Consider the following 27,709-nt stretch of genomic DNA (forward strand, 5'->3'; position numbering starts at 1 on the left):
AATGTTAAAACTGCTTTTATTATATTAAAAGTTATTACAGTTTTGAGAAAGTCAAAACTCTGGATCTTTTTTAATATATAATCACAGACATACTATGTAATATTACATATGAATGCTGATATGATGATGATGCTGGATAAATAAGGCGCTGTACATCTCCAAGAAGGCCTGGAATATACATACAATATGTGCCAAAGAAACCTGATAAATGTTAGAAACGGAAAGTTTACAGGGATGCATTATCATAAGGCATTTGCATATCCTCTAACATCACATGACTGAACAGAAAAAAAATCAAATGGTGTCGACAGACAAGCAAAAATCTTCAAGTTGCAACCCGATGTCACTCTGCATATCATTGGTATTGTGATGCATCAATGAGTAAAAAGGACGAAACTAAGTGTAACAGCTGAGCACCAGTCAAAGCCATTAAGGTTTACATAGCATCCATAGAGGCTGTAAATTGTATCGGAGTGCAAGTCTCTGGGGATTTCAACAAGGCAACCAATGTTAAACCATCTGATGAACACAACCTGCTTGTACATCAGAGTGGTGGTGTAACAGCGCTCCCAGTGGACTGAACCTTATCCACATTAGGAAGGAAGACCTCAATTGATTATTAACAGTATCCTCATATACTTTTGGACACACAATAGCCAACCAATATTATAAGGTTAAACCACATTTAACCCAAGATCAAGTATATCAAAAGATTACTACGGTAGTTATTTTTGCTGTCATCTGCTAGAATAGGGAAAGTACTGGCATGCTAGCAATGTTAGCTGCTTTCGGATAAATAATTCTGTTAAGGATTTTGATTATACAATTGTTGCATTTCTTCAATAAATTTACTACAGGGCAAAAAATAATAGAGATGTAGTCAAAATTGAGGAAAAACACTTTAAAATAATTACTATAACATTTGAAATAAAAATCTAACCAATGCCATTAATGATCAAATCATTAAGCTCCATAGTATAGCCTTTAAGACAGGTGCGTTCTACGGGTGGACTTTGCTGTTCCAAGGCTGATAAGCAAGGCAAAATATAGTAAAACCATGATCAAATAATATTTACATGAAGAGGTTTCTCAATGCAAAAACAACATTATGCAATTGAAATCAAACAAACTCATCACAGGCTAAAAGAGTAGTTAGCCTGTATGGTCTGACTCCCAATATCAATGTTTCTAAGTAATTAAAGGTTATAATACAGTTTATACAGTGCATTTACAGGTACTTCATATACCACATATTCATTGCTTTTGTATATAAATAAAACAAAATAAAATAGGCTTAAAAAGGCTGATTTCCTTGCAACAAAAAGGCTAAAGAATAAGACGTGGTGGTTAGCCATAGCAAGATAGGAGAGCTAGATATAGGTTGTAGTCAAGTAGCCAAGTGGGTCGGGTTGCATTAAATCGCTATGTTCTACAAGACGCAGCCAGGCTCAAATCAAGTGGCTCTGTATTGTCCTTGATTATAGTTGCCGTGCTGGAGAGCACTGAACCTTAACTGGTTGCTAAATGTGGAGTCATTTGACACGAGCCCAGTCTGGTGGGGTACAGAAAGTGGTGGTAGGGGCTGCTGGTCGTGTTGGGCCAGTGTGGGTACTGTAGTCGTCAGTGCGTGGAGAGAGGTCAGGCATTGGGCATGTGGGCCCTGCTGAGTGCGATGGCCAGCTCCAGGTCCTCCTGCTCTTGGAGCCTCAGCCTCCTCAGCCTGTCCTGCTCCTCGCGCTCGCTCTCCCGCGTGGCCCAGGCCAGCTGCTGGCTCTCACTTCCAAACTAGTGAGGGGAGCGGACAGCACGTTAGACACGGGCAGCAGGAGAGAGATGCAGGCTGCAACGTGCACGGAGCTACACACAAACAATTCAAACCACTGGAACCCAGCAAGATGACGAAAAAAGGATGATTTTATTACCGATATGATGCGGAGATGATGATGATGGATGCAAATTTGGAATTTGATACTCAAATCAGTTTGAAATGATTTCATATTTGGAATTTGACACTCAAATCAGTTTGAAATGATTTCATATCGCAGTAAGTTGAGAAATGTGAAATATGAGTGAATGATTCACTCATAGGTTACAAGAAAGCCAAGAAAGCGAGCGACAATACGAGTTCACCATAACATAGTCTTATGTTGGTGTAAAGATGGACACTTGCACAATACACAGTGATATATTGGTCCGACATGTCCCCTCTGTATTCAATGTGTCGATCAATGTGACTTGAGGATCTTAGTTGAAAAGAAAAGTGTTCACAAATCAGTGTACTGAGCTCATTCAGAGTGTGGGCAGGTTTTTCACATGCAAAGGATTCAAGTTGATCAGCACACCCTCGTGTTGTGTTGTCTTACCTCAGCACTTTCACATCCTGGGAGAAAAGAAATTACAATACAAAGCTAGATATAAAAAGCACAAATCCCTTTCACAACCATCATGCTGGCATGAGGGGAGAAAATAAAGTCATTACATGTCAAATGATATAAAACGAGACGCACACAAAGCCGCCATGCAACTTCTCTCTACCTGAAGAGCAGACTCTGCCGTTAGGCTAACACAGGACGACAAGACAGCCAGAGACTTAGCCAAGGACAATTACCGGTAGCCTCATTTACCCCACTGTACTGTGCTTGAAGGCATATCATGCTTTGACAGCGAATAAGCCTTTAGCGTGTACTTCAGGAATAGAAAAATGCTCCTCGAGTGTTACCTGACCAGACAAGTTCACTAACAAACGGGCTGAACTTCTTGGAAGTTTATAAATCCTTCCTTCTTATAAAAGGCTGAAGCCGGAGATGATAGCAAAGCAAGCAAGCCCCTCTGCCAGGCTGACTGGGGAAAAAAACAGCCCCCCCCCAGACATGGTGAGGGGACAAGTGTTTGGAGTGGGACTATCCACGTCAGTCATGCAAACAGCTCTTATCCCTCAACACAGAGCCCTTCAAAAGCTCCCACATGTTCTGTCAGTTGTTAGTCAACAGCCAGTAAACACGGCAATGGCTGCGATCGCTTCCTAAAGTGGAGGCTACTACGTGACGATGCAACAAAAAAGCCGACACCACAGAGCCCGGCCACGGCATTCAGCTCCACAATCTGAAGAGGGAGGTCCTCAGATGGGTTGCTCATGCAGACAGAGTGATACTGGAGCGCACAGAAAACTAGAGATGAACTCCACTTACAGAGCCAAAACTGGCAAAGCCCACAGAAGAGTCTTTAGATGCTTTACTGGAGTTTGCCGTAACAAAAGGCTCTCTACTGTCTGCTGTGGAGCGAATGCCCTGGAATGGCTCTGACGGACTCAAACCACGCATACCTACTGGAGAAGGAGGACACTTTCAATGACAATCCAAATCCATCAAACAAAACCGACTTTGGTGTCTTGACTCTTGACTTCACACCACCAACAACAAAAGATAGGCTCACAGTTTATAGATGGCATCAAAAAGAGGAGAGCAACATTGTTACAACATTTGCATAGGGACCATTATAGGGACACAACAGCTTTAGGCACACGGCATAATATAGCTACAGTGTAGCCGTGGGAAAGTAATATTGCTTCTAAAAAAAGGTGTTAACCACACTTAGTGAAACGTACTGAAGCAGTGGAACTTAACAAGAAGAGTGTCACTTTTTTTGCAACACATAATTACTTGACAGCCCCACCCTTGTCTGCATTAAACTTTAACACATTTTCCATATTGAGAGCATAATAATCTAGGCCTAATTATTTGTTTCTCCAATTTAATTAATTCTGTCTACAAATGACACAGACAGACTACATCTGGAAATCAGAGGGCTTCTAGCAAACAACAAGCTCTATTTGTCTGTAGCAAATCAGCTTTTTGTCTAAATATCCTAAATTAAAAATGCACTAACTACTTATTATGCTTGTTACCCTGTCAACAGATTCTGCAACACAATTGTAGGCAATTAACTGACTGAGTTTTCTTAGTCTTAGTTTTCTTTGTGATACAGACATTGAGCACAGCCCATTGTAGTGGCCTTCTCACTCCTCAGTGTCTCTGAGGAGCACCAGACAGTAGGCATGGGTCGATTTCCGGTTTTACCGGTTCGGTTCGGTGTGCGAGCCCAAACCGGTTTGATCACGTGCGAACCGAAAAAACCTATTTTTTTTTTTTTTTTTTTTTTGCCAGTCCATTCTGATTGCACTATTGTTCGTATTAGCCTCTTCTCAAGTTGCACTAGTAGGCAAAAGTCTTATTTTGTTTATTATGTTGATGTTTGCTGAATAGTTATGAGAAATAAAAACAGTGTGTTGTTACAGTTAAAAGGTTCTGCTTATTTGTATTCAGTGTTCGTGCTGGTTGGCAGCATACCAGCTTAGAGGTGCATTATCGCCACCAACTGCAGCCGCTTTGATACATTTTTTTGGGGAATATCGAACCGGTTTCAAAATGTTCAAACCGACCCATGCCTAGGCCCTATATTGTGTGAATTTGTGAGTTTTGAAGTTTATAAGGCAGCTCAGCTGTAAGCCAATCCATTCTGATTGCACTGCTTGTGTTTTTATTAGCCTTTTCTCAAGTTGCACTATAGGCAGAAGTCTTATTTCATTTATTATTTTGATGTTTAGAAGAAAAGTTGAGCTGAATAGTTATGAGAAATAAATACAGGGTGTGCTTGTTACACAGGTGTCCTGCTTCTTTTTATTCAGTATCATTGCTGGTTGACAATACCAGCTTAGAGGTGTATTATCGCTATCAGGTGGACTGAAGTTGCACTACAGACAGTTATGGGCCACACTCGGGAGCCCTGCTTAAAAAAAAAAAAAAAAAAAAAAAAATTAATTACAAAAAAAATCGATATACCGGTTCGATCCGGTTTAGGCGGCAATATCGAACCGGTTTTAAAATTTTCAAACCGACCCAGCCCTACCAGACAGTGGAGCTCGAGCTACCTGGTTATGCTGTGTGAACGGTAGATGCTCTCCTAAGGGGGAACAGCTACAATATCTCACACTGCGGCTTCTTTTGGAAGAAGAACTAGGTGACAGCGGAAGGGCATATGCAGTTCATGGCCTGTGGGTATTCGTGTGCCCTCTGATACACACACAGCACACCCAACAAGACGCCAAATACAGTACATCTGAATGTTAGAGGATGGTGGTTCTCATTCTCCTCACACAGTTGTTGACAGAATTCAATTTAAAGAGCATGGTGCAGGTAAAAAGAGAATCACCCCCCCCCCCACCCAAAACAAACAACCAAACAAAAAGAACAAAACAACAAAAACATGCCCCCAGGGCAGAAATGTGGCATTCTAATGCACGTGCTCAATACAAAGCCATCTGGGCATATAACACTTGTGACATCACTCACCCAGCCAGGCTGCTGTACACACATGAGTGACTGAGATGACCTCAGTGTACTTGCATGTTTTACTGTTTATAACATTCAGCATTGTAGGCCAAACTATTGAAAAGATAATTTCCAACATAGCCGATGGTAGCGATTTTGGTTAGGTTTGGGTTGGTAAAAGTTTTTTTTTTTTTTACCTTCATAGATGACAAATCCACTGAGAAAGGAACCTCCGCTCTCCGCGGTCACGAGATCACCCGAAACTAAATGTCTTAATAATGCCAACATGGTCAGCACTGTAAACCCCAAAATGTTGCCTTATCTGTAGCAACAGCTTTCCTGTTTACAACTTCAGAAAAGACATTCAATTCTCTGCACCCTCACCAGAATAGGGAAGTGTCTTTTTTGCACACCAGCAGGGCACACAACGCGCTTGTTTTATAGGACAAGATTCAACCACAAATGAGCACCCAAAAAAATGCTGACACAACTGACTGTTGCCATGACATTTCTGTGACGGTTGCAGCCATTAAAAGTGGCAAAGAACTCCAATAAACACTGCACAATATAGTTACAATGACTTTTCAAAATGACAAATCTTGGCATTAAAAACGGGTATGTATGCTGGTTTAAATACAATGCTGACTGAACCACCATGAATGTAGAGTTACATGTAAGTGACACGCACACTGCACAGTCGTGTTCAAGCACACACGCGCACACACACACACACACACACACACACACACACATACAATCAGGCCTTGAGACGCAGGCCGACAGGCACACACATACAATCAGGCCTTACCATAGGGAGGCGCAGGCCGGTTAGGCACATTTTTCTTTGGTGGGAGCACTGGGTTGTCCGGCTTCTGTTCATACACCAAGACAGACACAAAAACAGTCCCCCAACGATCATTCAAGATGCTGATTCCAACAGAGCTGTCAGCCTGAATATAGAGCCTCTCTGGACTCATACCACATGAACTGTTTTCACAAATGTGATAGATTGGCGGAAAACTAAGAATTCACTCATGATGAGAGCAAAATTAACAACATAGCCCTCTACAACTAAAGTGGAAAAATATGCTTTATGGTGCAACTGATTCATAGCCCAATGAGTCCCTCAAGCTTACCTTTGACATCTGACTAAAGTCGGCAAATCCAGCCTTGCTTCCAAAAGAGTTGCTACCAAAGGGGTCCATTGTCCCAAAGACATCTATGACAGGGTACAGTGAAATACAGTTGGAACATTTGAATAGGTTTGTGGAAAGACCAAGAAACTATAATGAAGTTCAGCCCCAACCACACATTCAAATCATCTCGGCATCTTGCTTATTCTGAAAAGGGCCTGCATGCTATTTTCAGCGCAAGAGTATGTGGCATGAGCGTTTAATTTTCCGTGACATTTTGCGAAACCTGGAAAGCAGAGGTTTTGTTTAAGCTGACGTATGCATCTGATTAGCTAATTAAAGGCGTCAGTTGGCTTACTGTTAAACAGAACTGTGTCCGAGTTGTTTTGAAACACTGTGGTATGCCTCTTAATGGGAAAAATGCACAAGGTTACAGAAAAAAAAGCAAACCATTGTAAGAGAATCTGTTTGTTGTGAACGTGCGGCCACAAAAGACTCCATTCATGTGCATTACGCAGTGTTTTCTTTTACGTGAAATGACTCTACTCGGGTCTACAGTTGCCCCTGTGTTCCTCTGAAGGTGTGTAGCATGGCAGTGCGTACGCCAACGGTAGCCGCTAACTTAAAACAACTTCCTCGCCGAATAAGGCACAACAGTTCAATAGCAGTGGGTATAAAGCCAGGACAGAGGCAGGAGTGAACTGGTTAAAGAAGGAGTGGCAGTGTATTCTAGTAGAGCAGAACCAGCAGTCACAGAGTTTCTGTTATGCTTGGCTCCTGCAAGCCTCCTGTTTTTCCAGGGTAGGGGGAGTATTTTTAGTTGGCCAGTAGTTAAATGCGTAGGTACTCAACTAAAAATAGTCCTCAACCACAGGAAAATATGAAGCCACAGTGAGTAAAAATTGTTTGCCCCTAATGCCCCCATAAATAAAATCTAAATCTAACACGTCACCCAACGTGGCAAAGAATGACTGCTTCTTTGAGTAGTGTTGCACAACTTGAACTGCTGCTCACGTTCAGATATGACACTTTATAGTGTGAATGTCACACACTGGGAAATCGGCACATATTGTTAAGTCCAAGCAAGAAAAAACAAAAGTATTCAGTACATGTTCACCACCACTGGCATTCCATTCACATTTTTTCACAACCATCAATAGTTGCAATGAGTTAGAAATTAGCTTATAAAAATACTGGATCTTTGGAAAAAGAATGAAAACTATCAGCATCACTATTCACTATAGTTCAAATATTCATACACACTGCACCAGAGGGGCAAGTGGTGGACAGATGACTATACCCTAACCAAAATCCAACTACATGAAAAAAGCAGTCATATGGAGGGCTATTGGGTCATGGAACTGTCTTCCAAGTAATATTCCTTCCATCAAAGGAAAGGCATGTTTTAAAATGAAACTCAGATCACACCTACACTCACAAACACTTTACTGATGTTTATCACATCTCTTTTCATCCGCTTTCTATGTTTGTTTTGTATTAGGTTCATGGGCTAGCTAGAGGGCTAGCTGAGAAGCTGACCATGCTATATTGGTTTATCTTGCTTTTATCTTTTTTTAGATTTTACACTTCTTATTTTGTTGTTTGTTTTCGTATTTTATTTCATTGCTTGTCATGTAGTCTCGCTGGCCAGCCTCCCCTCACTTCTGTGAGGGGAGTCTGGCAGTGCTGGTCACCATTCTGGAATTGCGATGGGCGGCGCTTAGCGACAGTGCCCTTGAAAAATAGTTTCCAACAATCCAACTTGCCATTTTCAGCGTGTAGCAACGAGCTATCGTATAGGTTTCTTCCGTTAGCTTCCTAGCCATCTTAGCTTTGTTGTTGTTACTTCGGCGGCCGGGAACATTTACAGTGACACACAGGGAGGCGGGAGCTGAAGCTGCTCTGATTGACATGGTCGGAGCCAATGACAGAGCTTGTAAGCGGGGAGCGGAAATCCGACGGCGACTGAAATGGACGCCTCCAATGGGAGAGCGGCTGTAGAGCAGGGGAGGGCTTATGCCAGCAGCCTGTTCCCATGCAGCAAGACTCCTCTCACGGAAGTGAGGGGAGGCTGGCAAGCGAGACTAGTCATGTAATGTGTATTGTTGTCTTGGACCGCAGGAAGACTAGCTGTCGTCTAGGCATCAGCTAATGGGGATCCTTTTAATAAACAAATAAACGAATGGTAAAAATGAAAAAGACAGTATTGGTGACTGACTATGAACTTCATGAACCAACAGACAGACAAACATCACTTTCAATGTAATCTTTAGATTAACAACTGAAAAAGCCAGAATAAAATATCGCGATATTCTACTGTACTTGGGAACAAGAAAGTACCTGAATCCTTTGGTTTTGGGCTGTTTGATGTGAAGGGTTTTGGGCTGTTTGATGTGCAGGGTTTTGGGCTGTTTGATCTGAAGGGGTCACCGCTGCCGAAGGGGCTCGGCTGAGAAAAACAACCAGGCAAAGCATAACTAAGTAACCAGATCAAAAGAACAAACAGGCAAATCATAACTACCGGTAAGCAACCAGTTCAAAAGATCCTGGTTTAAATACACACAAAAAGCACCAGATTGCATGTGCACCAGGAACCTCTCTTTAGACGACTGGTTTGCTTTTTCAATTGCCTACAATGGACAAAGACACACTGTTGCATGTTTTTCCATCAGCATGGTCACAGCTTTAGCCTGTCTTTAAAAGACAGCAAAGAGCATTTCAATTAACATTTCAACTTTTGGCAAAAGAGCATTGCAGTTCCCAACACGTTCTAAACAGTCACATTATAGCAACTACATGAGCCATGACCAGCACTTCCAACAAGCATCGGTTTAGTGCTACTAGCTAGAAAGAAGAGGGGAACACAGTGCCAAACACCTCACTTACCTTGGCTGGCGGTGTGGGTTTTTTACTGAAGGGGTCTGAGGATCCAAACAGGTTTGATTTGTCGGTCTTCTTGAAAAAGTCTTCAGACGAGGTGCCTTTGAAGGGATCACTTTCTTTGAAAGGATCTGCTCCAAATGGATCTGGAAAAGGGAAAATGATTCAAAAGAAGAATGAGTATTGTCAAGCAACTGGCTTGGCGGCATCTGAATGTGTCACATCTACAACTTCTGACAGGAAATAATCAGAGGTCTGCTGTAATCCATCTACAAGACGGATTCCAGGAGCCGAGTGCACCAGCTGGGCGTACGCCTAGGTGTAACGCTACGTCCGACGTAGAACTCAAAGTTACGACTAACTTCATTTTATGACTAGTGCACCATGTAGTCTTAAGCCCTGTATGCGCTGCGCCTGGGTGTAACTTTTACGTCTGGTATGGAGCAGGCGTAAAAGTTACACCCAATGCGTACTCATACTGACTGGCAGCTGTCTCATCTTGATCTGCGCTGTCGGGAGTGACAGCTCTGTGCTGCCTGTCAGTGCCGTTCAGTCCTGTGATGCGGGGGAATCTTCTCCAAAAATATCGATCGATATGTGTGTGACGTTTTGGGCGCAGGACCTCCGCTCGTCGGCGGGTTTTTAAAAGCTGATGCGTCGGAAGATCTTCCCATTTCTTCCTGACTTCGTCAACTGCCCGCAGTGCGCAGTCCGCCATCACATTCATTACTGATTGCACTTGTGATTGTGTTTGTTTGTGTTGGCGCTGTTAAATTGAGCTGTGAGAACGTTTCTATGCTTTGAATACAACTCTATAAGTTTGAGCTGAGTTGGAGCTGTCTAGTCAGCTGTCTCAAGCTCGTCTGAGAGAAGTGTGTTGCTTGCCAACAAGCACGTATTCACGTGGACGCGCACGTCCGCAGCCTAAAGACCGGGCGCAGCTACGACCATGGTAAGTCGGGCTTGGTGCACTCGGTGTAAATTCAAATCACAACGTCGGGCGTAGCTAAGTCCGGCGTAACAGTTAAGACCTACTTTTTTACGCCCAGCTGGTGCACTCGGCTCCAGCACACTCGAGCCTAAGCCAACATTTAAATTTCACTAAAACAATGTGTCAGGAGGTAGATTTACATTTGAGGCATTTAGCTGAAACTCTTAATCAAAGTGACTCAACATTAGTGCAACAGCAGAATACACTTTGATTCTTCGATTGCCAACAGGCAAGAGCTGAAGAGAGCAGAGATCAGCCATTAGCCATAGAGAAGTACAACAAGTATAAGAAATACAAGGAGAAAGATTGAAGAAGCCCCTCTGACCTCTGAAGGGGTCTGACTTGAAGGGGTCCTCTGTCTGGAAGGGGTCTGCTGAGGGGGGCTGGCTATTGTTGTTGAACATGGTTGCTGGGGGGTCCTGGGCATTGTTGTTGAACATGGCTATCTTAGATTTGAAAGAGTCATCCTGAGAAACAAATTAAAAACAAATTAATTACAATGTATCCGACATTAGCCAACTCTTGCACTAAAGGCATGAATGAGTGAAAACTGGCAAATTTCTAGGTTTCAGCGACTATATTTTAGCAAAACAAAGTGAGACATTGATACAGGACAGAGTGAAATTAAAGGGAATGGGCCCAATGCCATGCCATAAAACGGAAGTATTTTGTCACAAAAGTCCTTATATTAATTTTGACGGTCGGAGAGACGACATCCGGTACGGGATGGGATTAGCACCCCATCCTGGCTCTCTCGTGAGGGAGAAATCCACAAACGCTACAGATTAGCCTCCTGAAAATCTGTGCAAAGATCGGCGCGGCCTAGGGTCCTTCAGGCTAGAGCGAGGTGCTCGCCGCAGGCGAATGACGTGCAGCGCACAGGCCTTCTTGAGGCGTCCTCTCTGCCCATGGTAGGATTGCCTTTACCCCGGGAGGGTCTGGTGAGACGTAGGAGGAGCCCGGCCTGGAGTCACCCACACAGGGCCTTAGACCCTCCATGCACCGAAGGGTCTTACAATCAATCAACCCTTCCGCGGGCAACGTTGCAGACAGAGTAGGAAGGCTGATCCGTGAGTGGCTGCTTCTGGGACGCGGGTCGGGGTCTTAATCGGCCTCGGCTGGGTGTACTGGGTGAGGGTGTATGATGTTGAGAGACCCGAAACACCTTACTAACATCACTGATGACGCGTCCCAGCGCATGCTGTAGCATGTATTTTAAAACGATCAATTCAAGACATTATGAACATTCTATTTTAATATGTGATTTGCAGCTTCAACTTCCCTTTTTAACTGAGAAACTGAAAGTAGTCCTGTGTTTCAGTGGGTAAAGCATGCCACTATCGCTTCCAGTGTGAAGGGTTCCATTCGCACAGGGGCCGATTCATGCTAAAGATATGTGCTGTCATGGAGCTCTAAGGTGCTTTTGATATAAGCATCCACCATGGCGTATATATGTAAAGAAAGTGAATTGTCCCCACCCTCGTAACATACTGTCCTGTATTTTGCTATGTCATGGCATATTCTCCCCAATCTCCTCACCGTGCTCCTGAAGCCTCCGTTCTCCTTCTCAGCAAAGCCTTCACCCATGTCAGCCAGGTTGGTCATGCTGCCTCCATTGGTGCCGTTGAGAGCGCTGTTGTATTGCTCAATGGTCTTGGTCACCTCCTGCTGGCTGTCCTGGATCTGGGACAGCTTACTACGAGCCTACACACACACACACAAGACAATTGAGTCCATGTCTGCTTTCATACGATAGACTGCATGATTCCCCCAACTGCTTCTTTCAATAGGATTTACAACTCTGTCCTTCTGGAGAACTTCCTGGCATGTAGACATGGCTAAAATAAAGTATAATTTCAAACCATATCTTAAAATATCTCTTCAAAAATGCCCTTCAATCTCTTCAGCAAACCATTTCTTTTCTATGAATAGTTTAACCATATCGGCTCTTTGATCAACTTACCACTGTGTCACAAGAAGGTTAACAGTTTCGTTTCACCAGCAAGATAGCAAGTAGTGTGTCACGCTATTCCTCCCAGTTCCCCTCCCCCCAAACAGGTTCCCCGAACGACCAAATGAGGCACTAGTGCAGCAAACAGGACACATACCCTTAGGGCCTGTGTCCACCTAGCGTCTTTTTCCGACGTTAAACGCTGGACGTACGCTGGGAAGCGCTGATCTCGGCTCACAATATAACAAGGAAGCAGTCTGAAACTAACGTTAGCTCAGTGCGGTAGTAGCTTGATAGCTGACAGCTAACATTAGCAAACAACACACATACAGTGGTTTAGCTCAACACTCACCAGAAATATTAAACACTCACCAGAAATATTAAGTGTCTAGCCGATCTACTCCCACAATTGAGCCTTTCTGTCTCTGTTGCGATAGTTTTTCCATATGATTACCGTAGTTGCCAGAAAAGGAGCACCCAACACCAGCATCTTTCTGAAAAGTTAAAATATTTTCAGCTGGGAGCGCTGGGAGTCGGGCGCACAAAAACGCCAGAGCGCTGTGAAAATAGACGCTGGACGCAGCACACTTTCTCTAGACGTCTGTGTGCACCCGCATACGCTCTCCCCCCATTGGAAACAATTGAAAATAGACACCGGAGCTGATGAAAAGACGCTAGGTGGACACAGGCCCTTAATCTGGCTTCCCACGGGGGCTCGAACCTGCCACCCTCATGTTGGTAGGCAGGGAATCTACCGCCTTCACTAACAATGTTAAATGCAAATTGATCAAAGTGCTCATTTGTCAAAAGTAGGTGTGTTCATGTAGTGGGACGGAGCACATCCTTATGTAACCTGCATCCGTCTACACTGACCTGGTTGATCTCATCCTGGGTGGATTTGAGCGACTTAACAATGCTGTCCAGCTGGACGCGAGCAGACAGCAGGCTCTGCTCCAGCTGCGCCTCGTCATCTTGCAGCCGGCTCAGGTCTGCCTTGGTGCGGCTTAGCTCGTCCTCCTGGCTCTGCAGGTCTGACTCCTGACAGTGGATCTGGCTCTTCAGGGACGAGATCTGGGAGGGGGGGGGGGGGGGGGGGTTAGAGGGTCAGAGACAGATTTTGTCACTGTAGAATAGATTCCTCACACCTAATAAGTATAACTTCAGACTTTGGATGCTTGTTATGACAGAACATGTTTCCCAGAAAGCAGTAACAGTTAAGCCCAAGTTAGACTTTGCAGATCCACGAGTCCACCAGTGTTTGCCACGGTCCGTCACGTGTGACGTAAATTTTGTCATCAGAGGGTGTACGCGCAGGCTCTGTGCGGACAACCCTGTACCTCACATACAGTGAGGTGACCACTGGAAAACCAAGAGACGTTATATTTGAAGAGAGGTGTTTTGCACCGCGGCAAAGTTAGTCTTTCAACAGGCATTCACTGTGAATGTCTGTCAAATATCCAACCTAAAACTAGCTTACCGTAATTTCTGCTGCTCTCAAACGGGCTAATTCTGCTACATTCTTCATTGCAGTGGCTGATTACACACTGTACATTTAAACTACACAGAAACTCAATCCCCAACAACAACAAAATCAAAGGAAAAGATGCTACGGTACTGGACACGGCGTTTGATTGATAAGTGATTCATAGGAAGTGCAGGAATTCACACATTCACACCACATGAACAGAAACACAACAAAACACATTATTATTAGTATTATGTGTATAGTATTTGAATGGGTGAAGTTTCTAACCATCTGGGACTCGTCCTGGCACTTCTGCTTGACGTCGTTGAGCATTCCCTCCAGCTTGGAGCGCTGCTGGTCCATCTCCTCCAGCCGCTCCTGAGCATCCTGCTTCTGGGACTCCAGGTCCTGCAGACTGCTCCCCTCCCTGTCCAAGTCGTTCTGCATGTCCTGAGGGATCCACACACGGTTGCAATGCTACTGGGCTTTCTTAATGTTATCAAATCAATGGCATAATTTGGATGGGAGTCTGCCAATGGGAGACAATCCAAAGATGTTATCATGCTTAGTGCTGCCCCTCCATGTGCATCTAAATCTTGATGCTGAAATCGACTAACTTCTTGAGGGGGATCTCAAGATACAGCCAACATTGTCCCCTTTGAAAAACATTTTGTCCCGACCCGGTACCGGTATTTGGGAGTGGTCAGAATGTGTGTCATAGGCAGGACTAGGTGGGACAAAAGAATGAATGAATGAATGAATGAATGAATGAATGAATGAATGAATAGTAAAAAATTGTCCAGATGGATTCACAGGTTTCCCCTATACACCATGTATTTTTAGCTTCTCCATCAGTCATATACAAATAACTTTTTATATTCTTGTTGCGGTCATGTCTCCACTGCCAAAAGACTGTAAATCTGTTAGAATTATATTGGCTACAGGCATTAAGACTCACTCATGAGATACTACTCTCATGGTATTATCATAATAAATGGAAGATTTGCAAATTATTTCTGCTTGGTCTTACCTGAACTTCACTATTTTGTTGTCTGATGGCTTCCTCCTTTTCCCTGATCTCCTGCTCCAGCGTGTATTTCTCCCTGTAGGTGAGAAATGGGAGAGGACCCAGGGGAGAATATAACAAAAGGATGCTTTTCCTTCCTAACCAAGTCAATGTCGACAAAACACAAAGCTTAAAAAGGCTCAGACAGACTATGTCAAGTCAAATAATATTTGGAAATAAGTGATAGTGTTGTGTTTTCACCTGCTTAGAGAATCAGACGGATGGAGTTAGCCACTTTGGACAGCGTAATGAAAGCCAGAAAGTTAAAGCAGCTATGAGGAACTTTAATTTTTCCAGGCAGCCCATTTAGAAAAACTATATAGAAATCGCCGATCTCCTCGCTGATGTTCTCATTTGCTAATGTAGGTAAGATGTGAGGCATCATTCAGGCATACATTTTGGTTTCATAACCAGTTAAAAGTTCTTCGTAGCTGTGCGTCCTGGTGGCTCACCTGGCAGGTAGCACACGTACGACCGAGGCTTGGTCCTTCGCGTGGCCGACGCAGGTTCGAATTGGACCCAAGGTCCTTTGCCGCATGTCATCCCCTCTCTCTCACCCCACCTTTCCTGTCCGCCTACTGTCCTATCTAAATAAAGGCAAAAATGCCTAAAAATAATAATAAAAACAAAAAAAAAGTTCATCATAGCTGCTTGAAAAAAAATCACAACAAAGCTTTTCTGTGATTGCCAGCTTACGTGACACCATCTAAATGGTCCTGATGTGGGTAAATGCCACTCGTCTAGTACTCCAAGCATGGGAAAATGCCTACAAGTTATCTGCTAATACTGGTGCAACATGAATTGTGCGGAACAGAGAGAACTGCGTAAAATAAACATCAAAGAGAAAATCAACAGACAGGGGATTAGATGCATCGTGAGGATGACACTCCACTTGCCCCAGAGCAAGGCTCTAGGATGACAGTGCTTTCTTGGCAAAGCACTGGGAAAGTTAAAGGGAGCACCTGGTTAAATAAAGGTTAAATTAATAAAGAAATAAAATATATGTGAAATTGTAGAACAGCTTTGATCCTGTGCCTGAACATCGCTTCCAGTTCACCATCCCTCCTTCATTGCAGCCCCTCCTTTCTCAGAGGAAGAGCAAACAAAGCTATCCTCCTGCTAGGACCGGGGCGCACGGGGCTCACCTCTGCAGCTGAGCTATTTCCTGGCTGAGGTCGTCCAGCTCTTTGAAGCCCGTCAGCTCTCCTGACCCCGAGGAACTGGTGCTGTCCTGAAGCCAGAGACCCAGAGAGGGAGGGGGGACAGTAAGGGCGAGTGAACAGCGGAGAGAGATGGAATAGAGTGGAGAAGTTAGGGGTGACAGGAGGCGAGAGTAGAGGAAGCAGGGGTCACAGAGGTGGGAAAAGAGAGGACGAGTGATTCAAAGAGGCCAGGCAGAAAATGGATATGTTGGAAAGAAGACAGAGAGAGGGCGAGAGTGGGGAGAAATGGGGTGAGAAAGGAAGGAGAAAAAGGGTAGAGGGGACATCAGTCATACGCAGGGGGAGAGAGGAGCTCCCCACTGTTACATCTTAACAAAACAAATGACACAGGAAGGAAACACAAACACCTCGCACAGCTAGGGAGGGCGCAAAAGAGACAGACAAGACAAAGGAATTTACCAATGTGCAGCAACTATCTCTTCTACTACTGAAACCAGGGTGAGCGCCTGTGCAGAAACGTGGCTTGTATTTTTAGAGAATCATCTGCTACACTACAGTATATGCGTTCTCAGCAGCAATCAGACCTCCACTATATTTCACCTCCATCTACTGGAGTTGTATTACGCTTGATGCATCCAAACTAATAATTGGTGAATATTGGGGGTGCGTACGTTATACATTGTTGTGGACTTTCAGATGAAATGCATTGGCAACTTACAGTAGAATGAGAGAGTTGCAGCTCGATGTCTGTTCTGGTAGCCTGATGGTGTTTACATTGCATATCGTTCCAAAATGAGATAGGCAACATTTGAAGTGACATCTACTTTACAGTCATCATTGGCATCGAATTGAAATAATTCATGGTTCTGTTTTAAGGATGGAAGGCAAAGTAAGTCCTTGGTTGACCAACCGATAAGACCTTTACAGACAACACACTCTATATTTTAAATATACTGAATGACAATGATTATTTTCCCAAAATGGAAATATAGCAGTTTGGAAAAGAACTCCTCAATTGCAGTTGGAAAGGCATGAATAGCTGTCACACAGGCAGCCAGATGTGCTTTAATTGTGGAAAACCAGCAGGTGGCAGTGTTTGCTTTGAAAACAAGTGGAGGAGAGGAGGGAATTTTCTTTTGGAGAAAATACAAGACTTTCCAAATTTTGTTGCAATTTTTAAACTAATTGAGAAACATTCTATATTCACCTTTTTGTGTGCGAAAATAAACCGTCAAACTGCCATAATACAAGGAGCATGGTCCCCTTTATACCTACTGCTCCAAACTGAGAAAGACAATATGACAGAACAGCAGCACCACATGGTGGCAGACAGCGCAACTACTCACTCTGCGCTGCATATTAGCTAGTGCAGCAAGTTCAGGTCGCACAGCAGACATAGGCCCCGCATAGCTCTGGGAAACAGGACAGAAAAGAGTTCAAGAAAAGCAAAGGAATAAAATACCAACTTTGTATGGCGAGACTGAAGAGCCAGAAAGCAGGAGAACTCATTTGAAATGCATAAAGCAGGAGAACAGCAAAGACTCCGTTTTAAAGACATAAAGCAGCACTTGATAAGCACTTGATAACCTTCAGCACATTTCCATTTAGTCATCTACTTATGTAAGCCGATGCCTCAGTCATTTCTAAATGTTTTTAGACTACAGGCCAGATTCAATCATTTAACCCACGATATGTTATGATAAAAGCAAAATAATATGTTACCTATTGCATTTATAGGTCACATAAAGACATTTTTCATAGATCTCAACATAGGCTCAACATCCGTGTATAAAAACCCCTTTCTAAACAGGGGCCCTTGGAACATGGAGCAGTGGTCACAGAGGACTACAGTCTTGACTCACAGTGCCCGCTGCAGATACTGCAGTCCTCTCTGAGGGGGGGATCATGTCTGGGGTGAGACTGGCTGGAGGGTCCAGGCCTTTGGTGACCTTCTGCTGGATCAGACACATGGCCAGGGAGAACTGCTCCCGGTTCAGCTTGCCTGTGTGTTTGGTGTCGGCCAGCCCCCTGTGGAGAAGAGGAGGGCTTCATTCCAAAACACTAGAGATCCATTTTGAGAAAATAAATTGATACCTGATGTTCGTTGGTAAATCATTCATAACCACAGATGACAACCTCCTCTGAAAAGTTACCATTTGGTAAGCATCGGGTATATGGTTGCCAATAACTTCAAAACACTTCCAATACAACTACTCAAGAAAAGAGTGAGGTGGCACATCCAAGATTGTGGGGGAAATGACTGGATACAATACTCACATTTCATTAAGCTTCCCTTTCCACTTATGTATTTTTTGGACTCTGATGAAAGCTTTTCTTGCTGAAATGCGTTTGTGTTTCCTGGTGTGCGTCCAGATAAATAAGCAAAATGTGGGCACTGTATCCAGTCAACTGCCCCACCCCCACCCCCCAATTCGGATGTACTATCTAACTCGGTGATACTCAACCCGAGGCTCTAGAGAGCCACATGCGGCTCCTTGATGGGTAATTGTGGCTCTTTTAAATCCTACTTAAAATACATAAATAAATAAACATCTAAGAATAAATGACGGGAGGAAAGGGACTTTTTTGGATTGTGGCTCTTGCAAAGATTTTATTTTGGGTCAATGTGGCTCTTGAGTAGGGAAAAGGTTGAGTACCACTGATCTATCTCTTTCTGGAGTAGGCGTAATGGATTTACTGTTTTTTAGGCTCAGCACTCCACATACTCCACATACTAGCAGCTAGGCGGCAGATAATGGGGATCCTTTTAAATAAAGAAAAAAACATACAATAATTTGATTGTGGACGCGCACTTCTCTGCCTTAAAGATAACTTCAGTTAGTGTTGCCTTTGCTTTCAGTTAGCAGCAGCGCCCCCGGGGGCTATAAAATGTAAATACAACAAACATTCATCATCTGGCCTTATTGTCCAAAAAATAACAATTATGATTACAATACAAAGTTGTCCTATAGTCAACACACACACACACAAGCACGCAATCATTGCGTCTGGTTGTTGTCTATTTTCTTGTTCTGATGTCAGCTTGAGAGCTTGTAGCTCTTAGTATGTGCTCTATTGTGGTTTGGTGACTGTAATTACTTTAATTTATTTCCTTGCTTTCTTTGTTTTAAAGCGCTGTGCCATTTAATAAGCAAAATCTCTTGAAATACATTTGATTTGTGTTCTCACCATATTTGTGCCAGTGTAGTCTGAGGCAAAGACGACTGCATAAAGATCTCGATGACCTCAGTGCCGGTGACAAGGCCGTCCATGTCAGTGTCGGTTTTCAGGAAGATGTCATCATACCGCCCCCTGTCTGCCACCGGGACGATCCAGTTCACCACAGGCTGGGATGAATGCATGACAACATAGTGACTTGAGAGGGAGAACAAATTTGCCACAAACTCACAGTGCCTCGACACAGTACTTGAATTAAATAGTGAACTGGTCCAAATGGATGGAAAAAGTAAACAGCACTTGTTGGCAACATTGATAAAGGAACGTGTACTATTAAAAAATACAGCACATCTTCCCTAGTCCCTACCATAGCTAAGAAGGTTGACCCAGCAGAAAATGTATTGGTTTCTTCACCAATTGTTTATTAAGAAAACAGTGATTTTTTTTATCACAACTTATGACTAGGGATGGGCATCGAATTTCCGAATAATCGTTGTTATTATCAAGGTCGACTTTTATTATTGAAATTCGAAATTCGGAAAAAAAAAAAAAAAAAAAAAAAAAAAAAAATTTGAGTGAAATGTTGCATTGTCTCCCCTGATTCTAAGTATAGTCAAATCGCTTGGTTTGAGCAAGTAAAACAATTTTTATAAGCATTTTAAGCAAGGTTTATGGAAAAATGAATGGCGGATGAAATCCCATGAAGAGGGAGAGGGGGTGACTTTGGCACCCCTTTGGCACTCAGACCTGAGCCTACTAAATATTTAATGAACCACTCATGATTGTCAAAACTGTTTTTTATTTTCGAAAATGTCAATGTCATGTAACATGTTCTTTACTTCAGTGGTGCAATGCTTGTTTGAGCTAAAAATCCACAGCAGAAGCTTTTTATATTAATTAATAAAGCCGTAGACTTAGAATCAGGGGAGACAATGCAACATTTCACTCACAAAAAAACAAAAAACAAAAAACAAAAAAAACATTTTTAATTTTTTTTACATTTTTATTTTTATTTTCGAATTTCGAATTAAATTCGAATTTGGCCAGCGAATTTCGAATAGTGTTTTTGCTAGAAATGCCCATCCCTACTTATGACACGCATACACAAAAACATTGAGTAAGTCATCAAGTATAATCAGTTAGTTTATATTCCTATATATCATTTAATGTATTATTATCTTTTACTAATGTAATCAAATGAGCTAACGCAAGTGAGACAATTGTTGAGCATTAATACCTTATTTCTGTCAATATTACATTAATGTGGTCGTGCAGTAAAAACAAAATGAAAAACATTTTTAAAAGCAGTTTGGGGCACAGCTCAGAACATTTTATTTACTGTGGCGACCTGTTTTTGGAAGAAAAGTGAATAATGAAAGGAGGCAGTGATGGAAAATATATATATATATATAAAATTGAGTATGTGGGCAATGTTTGCTTGTTTGTTTGTTTCAAGTTCTGTGTTCAGCCACAGCTATGCCGTTTCACGAGCGGTTGGGCTAAAACCTTCAGGGTGTGTAAAGGGCACCCGTGCAGGTGACCTGACAGAGCCGGATTTTTTAATTAGGCTATTTAATTAGGCACACGCACGCACGCACACACACACACGGAGGCATTATGACAAGACTGATCAGTGATGTCACACACACACACACACACACACACACACATGGAGGCATTGTGACAAGACTGATCAGTAATGTCACACACACACACACACACACACACACACACACACACACACACACACACACACACACACACACACACACACACTGATGATGTCATCAGTGATATCATAATGGGGCACACACATACACACAAGGAGGCAATAACATTGTGAGCAACACACACAGGCGCGCGCGCACAAATAGGGCGGGCGAGGCCACACAGCAGCCGAGCTACGGGCGAGGCCGAGCCTAAGCATCGAGCGCACGTAGCACGCGAGATGCCCGTTATGGAAATGATCATAAAACAAGTGTCATGACAGCCGAGTCAGTTCATCATGGATGACTTGGGAATGGATGAAGGTCGCCATGCCAGAGGCGTCAATGGTCAACAAATAAACTGGGAGTTAAGTCTAAAATGTGGTGTGCGGACTCTACTTTTTTAACCTGACTTGGGAATGGAGTCATGCTTCCCTTCCCTTTCAAGGGAACCTGTTCCTCTGAACACGTGGATGCCTGCAGCAATAACAAAGTACAGAGAAACACACTGGTCTGTGCACAATGCTCAGAACTATGTGGCAAAACAAGTCCTGCCATTATCAATACAAAAGGATGAAAAGCGGGAAATGCTGGTCTTGAAAACAGCGGCACTGACATGCGCTCGCCTCATCACACTTTCTTTGGGAGGAGGAAGGAAAACGGCAGATTCATATTTCAAGGAGGCTGGAGGTTTTTCCAAGTTGGGAATCTCGCCCCTTTTTTTTTTTAGTTGAGCACCTCCGGCCTTTTCTTTCTAAGGCAGAGAAGTAGATACTTTCACAAGGTGGCATCCTGTGATATCCTAAATACTATGAGTCAAATGTTCCTTAAGTATGAAGAGAAATGGGTCTGTTGACATATGGTATAAGCAAAGACTAAGAACCTATCGTCTCATAAAAGATAGCTACAGTGTAGAACCATATGTGAAGTTTAACTTCAACAAAAGACAAAGGTCTCTGTGTGCACAGTTAGGTTCAGGAACTCTTCCATTGTACCGAGAGACTGGCAGGTTTAACGCCACTCCTGAGGACAGAGTCCGTTTGCTGTGTGAGTTCACGTGAAATTGAAAGTGAGTAATTTTTTGTTTTATTGTCCAGCATACAAAGATGCAAGGGATGTACTCTTTAGTTAATGTCCTCTATTTATGTTGACTTCTTTGAGTTGGACGAGTATGAGAAACTGGAGCTGTGCTTCAGGGAAGGGGGAAAAAAAATTGTCACCGATTTTATTTGTCGGGTCTGGGAGAGAAGACAGAATATTTTGTTTAAGACCGAGCTTTGATTAATCTGTAATGACGTGTAATGTATTGAATTGTTTGAACATTATGTAAATGTATTGAGTCATTTTACCACTGCAACGGTAAATATTTGGTGTCTTGTAAACCCATGCGGGTTGGGCACTTAAAAATGAAAGAAAGAAAGAAAGAAAGAAAGAAAGAAAGAAAGAAAGAAAGAAAGAAAGAAAGAAAGAAAGAAAGAAAGAAAGAAATCAGTCAGTCAGTCAGTCAATCAATCAAAATATACTGAGTTTCCCCTGGGTCACATGCCACTGCTTACATCCTTTTGTTATTAACCAATTAGACTCAACATGGCAGCTGTTATAAACAACTAGCTAACAATACCAGGCAAGCATGGCCAGTTCTGTGACAAGTCGCTATCCTCATATCCACCATTCTCAAGAGTCACACAGATGAGGCGCAGTACCTGTGAGCTGGATTTGAAGGAATGTTTCGGGGAGAGGCTGTCGGAGCCCGCGCTGAGGGAAGACGCGCCACCCAGAGAGGGAGTGGAGCGCAGGGTCTCTTTGAGAGGGGCAGAGCTGGCTGTGAGGCCAGACAGAGCGGGCAGGACGGCCACAGCGCCTGGCAACGTGACCGCAGACTTCTTCCTCTTGGCAGGAGGGATGAGGGACGTGGGCAAGGTAGTAGGGGTAGGCTCCGACTCCATGGCCCGGTACACGAGATGCATGGCCTAGAAAATGAGAAAACAGATCACTTGGCAATTTACGTGGCAAAAAAACAAACTTCTCCCCCCATGGAGAAAGCAATCCATTATAGAATGAAATGGCAAAAAGAAGGGTTAAAGGAACACTCCGCCCATTTTTAACCAGCTTTGTATCATTAGAACATCAGTAGTATATCAGAAAACTGTAAACTGTTTTGAAGTCTGTCATTTAATTTGACAGTTATTGAGTGTTAAAGTGTGGACCAGTGACATCACTGGTCCACACTAACTCAAATGAATAACTCATTAACTCAAATCAACTCTCAATAACTGTCAAACTAGATGAATGATGAATAGTTTGACAGTTATTGAGAGTTGATTTGAGTTAATGAGTTATTAATTTGAGTTAGTGTGGACCAGTGATGTCACTGGTCCACACTTTAACACTCAATAACTGTCAAATTAAATGACAGACATCAAAACCGTTTACAGTTTTCTGATATACTACTGATGTTCTAATGATACAAAGCTGGTTAAAAATGGGCGGAGTGTTCCTTTAACTACATCAAATCACTCTGGACTAGCAAAACGGTTTTACAGTAAATGAAAGACACCAGCTTACCACTGAGAATTCGTCTTTGTCCAAGTGTCCATCTTTGTCAACATCACTTAGGTCCCAAATCTACACAAACCAACAAAAAAGAAAGCACATATACCAAGATTAGACCACATTGCATAGCAGCTAATGTTGCTACACCAGGGAAAACTGGCCTACAGTACAGTTTGTAATATTATACTGTACTATAGTATGATGTGTAATATCACCTTTCCTAGCACATCCAGAGGTAGCTTGGAGTTTATCAGCACAGGCTTGACTTTGTCACCAGAGAGGAGACCATTGGCAGGGCACAGACTCTCAAAAATGCCATCAAATTTCCCTTTTTCATCAGTCTAGAAAAGAAAGACAAAACAAGTTTCAAGAGATGGAATTGATGGCTCTCATATGCTCAGGCATTTCTTTCTACATATGGTATCAATACTCACCCGTATAGCCCACTGAGAGTCTATTGAGGTTGATGACAAACTTAAGGATGGGCTGCTCGTGTCTTTCTGCAAAATAAATTGTGCATAAAATGCGCAAAATGAGGTGGAATAATTGGATATCAGAGGAGAGGGTGAAAAACACAGGGAAAACCTTTATAGCAGGAACTGTAATGGCCTGTAATGTAATATTTGAAAAGAAATATAGGGATCTGATTTTACAAACTTTTTTGCTAACAGATTTTCTTTTTTTAGACACACACAACCCATTCATTTCTAATGATAGATTGTGGTTTCCCTTTTCTCCATGTATGCCCAAGCCAGCAGAGTCATTTCAACACTTACAAAGTTGGGTGGAGCTAAAGTCTGGTTGAGGTTGTTAAGGCTGATATCATTTCCACCCTGTGCTGAGGCCACTAGTCGCAAAGCTATGAAGAACCCCTGAGAATAGGAAAGAGAGCAAAACAAATCACTTTTTTTGTTTTCTTTACATCAGCATTACAAATAAGAACAAATTCACAGAGAAATGATATATTACCCGCTTATCCAAGTAGCCCTTTCGTTCTGAATCAGCCAAATCCCATATCTAGAAATGGAGGGGGGGGGGGGGGGGGTTCAGTGATCACACAGTATGAAAATTCCATATCATGTTTATAGTGACCAAAAGTATCACGGTTATCAGTATTATCGCAATATTGTTAAACTGTGTTGAAAATGTTCAAAAGGTACTGATACAATCACTGAAATAATTTCACAAAGATGTACATTGAAAACTCAAACCCAAAAGTACTGATACACTCATTAAAATAATTTCACAAAGACTTATATTGAAAACTCAGACCCAAAAGTACTGATACAGTACTCAAATCATTTCACCAAGGCTGTGCACCTGCATCTGGGAGTCTGTTGCTAACTTTGGTTCATGCGCTGCAATCACAGTAACACTGTTTTAGTGATCATTAAAATAAATTGGAAATGGTGTAATAGTGTAATACTGTGCAATACTGTACATCAGGTCATGCCATATTGAGGTTTATCACGATTTATCATTAAACTGATAATAATGTCATCCCTATCTGGATATGTGTGTATATGTGTGTGTGTGTGTGTGTGTGTCCCACTGACCTTCCCCAATGTGCTGTCTGAGAGCCCTGACTTTTTAAGGAACTGAGCTGCATCCCCAGCTGCTATTTTGCCTGTGTTTCCTGGATCCACCTGCAAATATTATTCACACACACACACACACACACACACACACACACACACACACACACACACACACACACACACACACACACACACACACACGAATTGGTTTTATATGACAGAGAGGATACTCTGCATAAACAATTTAGATGGAAAACACTACCCATCAGGTTTACCTGTCTGTAGTAGCCCTCATAGGCTGGATTTCCACTCGATAACTGCAGAAAGATAGATAAGACAAATGTAACGCGTAGAAGTGCGAGTCTGTCAACTGAGTACCTACCAGTATTTGATTAGTTAACCTATTGACAACTCCAGGTAACGTTAGATCGCCAGTCAGCCACTGGCAGCGTTTAAAGATGAACGCAGCTAGCCCGTACAATGTACGTTGTGTTTTCGTTTTTAAACTGGTTAGTTTTTTAGACGGGTTTAGCTAGGTTAGCTAGTGTTACATTCATGAGTAATGCCATCGCTGCTACCAATTTATTAACTATAACTAACGTTAGTACTAGCTTCCTGCATTAAAACTTAACTTAGCTAATATTACTTAGCTAACGTTAACCAAGTTAACCAGTTGCCAACGACAGGTTTCTGTAACCACACACCTACACCATCCAACAGCGCTTAAAATGAGTGGTGTGGTAAGGGCGCATACAAACTGTCGCTGCCATTCTTTGGATATAAAAGTATGAAGATATAACACATTTGCAGAGGTGTTGGAAGTTGTTAACGTTACCTGACCGAGAGTCATGAGCGCCGCCATGTTTCCTGCTGTCTCGGGAGTGCGCACATCCTTTGGCGGACACGCGCGGCGATAGCATTGGAAAAGCATCCAAAGAGCGTACATTGATAAGAGGTGACATAGAATAGATCGCTCCAGTCAATGAACGCTCCATTGCAACATCAGCTCCATTGCAACATCAGCGCGCAGCAGCAGAGCTACGCCTCCGCCATCTTGGCCCCAAGGAGACTATAACCTGTCTGTCTATGGTAAAAACAGCATCGAGTCAAATGTCCCGCATACAAAAGTACCTCTGCCAAATGAAGAAATATAATAAATATGCATACTATTCTAACTATTTACTTATTAATGTATTAAACCTATGAAAAAATCAAAGCAGAAACATGTAGGCTAAAACATGTTTGTAAACATTAATTCTAAATTTCCTTTATTAAATACAAAATACAGCACTTTGAATCATGGGTTCAGATTTACTCATTCTATTTACAAATTTATTTTATTTTATTATTATTTTTATGAAGAAAATGTCTGGACCCACTGTGTTCTCTGAAAGAGTTATGCAAGAATGAAGCGGTCAACAATTGAACCTTTGATTATAATCAAATACCCGGCAGTCCTTCTCCATTGTGGATCTTTGCTGTTCCTAGTTGTCACCAGTAGGGGTCAATGTTACCTTCTCTGACAGGTTGTCCTGCAGTAGATGGCTGTATTTTTGGATGGTTGGCTCTTCACAATAGCCTGGCTGCTGTCCTTAATTACATACAGTAACTGACAGTAAAGGATACACATGGAGTGAAAGCCCAAGACTAACAGCAATGGGCGTTTCAGCCAAAACACCTTCCTCAGCGTTGTCGCTTTTGGCTGAAACGTCCATTGCTGCTGTGTGTCCCAGATGACTCATTAAGCTTTTGAAAGGACATTTTAGTGTGCTGGCCTGTTCTCTTCTTTTATCAGTCTTTGTTGGCGCTGCACCTACGTTTTCTCTTTGGATTGAGTGTGCTCGCTATTGCTGAATCTAGAGAGTGAACATTTGACATATCAATTGGTGATCAATCTGATAACATTTTATTTGGATTTTTTTCACATTATACAGTGTCAGAATGTGCCTTTCACAATGGCATAATCACAAAATGCTGATCACACTTCTTTATACTGAACATACTTTAAATGACTCAATGACTTTATCATTGAACATATCAGCGTCCCACAGAAATCTTTGTTAGTGCTAAAAAGTTGCGAGTTGCTATGTTGTGGTCTAGGATTAGGATGTAAGTGACAGAGATGTGCAAACAGTTTTTTCTTGAATGTTTGTGTCAGGCTATAGAGAAAAACATAAACAGACTCAGATTTGCTTTTATTTGCCACCTACAATGGGGCACAAGGAATGTGACCTTGTTAATTTGGTCCTGACAGATTGAAAGGCAGTTACTCAATACAGGATTTCCTAAACATGAAGTTACATGCTAAAGGAAACACACATTTCCCTTCTGACTAAATGGGATACTAATTAAAAAGGGAATCAGAAGAGAAGAAAATCCACAAGTTGACAGGAAAAAATGCACCACTTGCTTTAGATGCTTTAAAATGGATTAGGCCTACTTAGGCTAGGCTAGTTTTTCCCCCCAGGTAGTAATCATTAGCTTGTGGTTCATTAACATGGAAACTAATAGCCTGTTCTTAAGTAACTAGCATGGACTTGATTCAGAGTCATTCAGGAACTACCTGTCAACTATTCATTAACTAGCAGTTCGTTCCTGACTCGTTGCATTTTTGTGGTACAGTATTGTACCAGTTGGTTTTCTGGCTTTGTAACAGTTCTTAAATAACACGTTCAATAATAATCGTAATCTACATTCCAACTCCATAATGATACAGACTAAAATTTGTGAACAATTCCAGTAGTGTAAATAAAAACAAA

General features: G+C 42.5%; 1 protein-coding gene across 3 annotated transcripts; it reads right to left on the reverse strand.

Annotated features, from left to right (window-relative positions):
• On the reverse strand, window positions 1-25,815 carry LOC310797064 (epidermal growth factor receptor substrate 15-like 1). Of its 3 annotated transcripts, XM_083659348.1 has the most exons (24): window positions 25,786-25,815; window positions 25,226-25,267; window positions 24,969-25,058; window positions 24,382-24,429; window positions 24,189-24,284; window positions 23,847-23,912; window positions 23,628-23,753; window positions 23,425-23,484; window positions 22,563-22,829; window positions 19,166-19,323; window positions 17,839-18,004; window positions 17,323-17,388; window positions 15,959-16,044; window positions 14,778-14,850; window positions 14,036-14,197; window positions 13,156-13,353; window positions 11,871-12,035; window positions 10,657-10,798; window positions 9,347-9,486; window positions 8,801-8,909; window positions 6,464-6,546; window positions 6,136-6,199; window positions 3,189-3,325; window positions 1-1,785 (listed from the first exon to the last, which is right to left on the reverse strand). In XM_083659348.1, the coding sequence occupies exons 1-24, from the start codon at window positions 25,810-25,812 to the stop codon at window positions 1,639-1,641; spliced, it is 2,718 nt and encodes a 905-aa protein (XP_083515474.1). In that variant the 5' UTR covers window positions 25,813-25,815; the 3' UTR covers window positions 1-1,638. The 3 variants fall into 3 exon arrangements, with proteins under 3 accessions (XP_083515474.1, XP_083515475.1, XP_083515476.1); XM_083659349.1 differs by lacking the exon at window positions 17,323-17,388; XM_083659350.1 differs by lacking the exon at window positions 3,189-3,325 and having other exon boundaries at window positions 1,646-1,785.
• Window positions 25,816-27,709: the final 1,894 nt, after the last annotated feature.

The sequence above is a fragment of the Poromitra crassiceps genome (assembly GCF_964638095.1).
Source record: "Poromitra crassiceps genome assembly, chromosome: 23".
NCBI lineage: Eukaryota > Metazoa > Chordata > Actinopteri > Beryciformes > Melamphaidae > Poromitra > Poromitra crassiceps.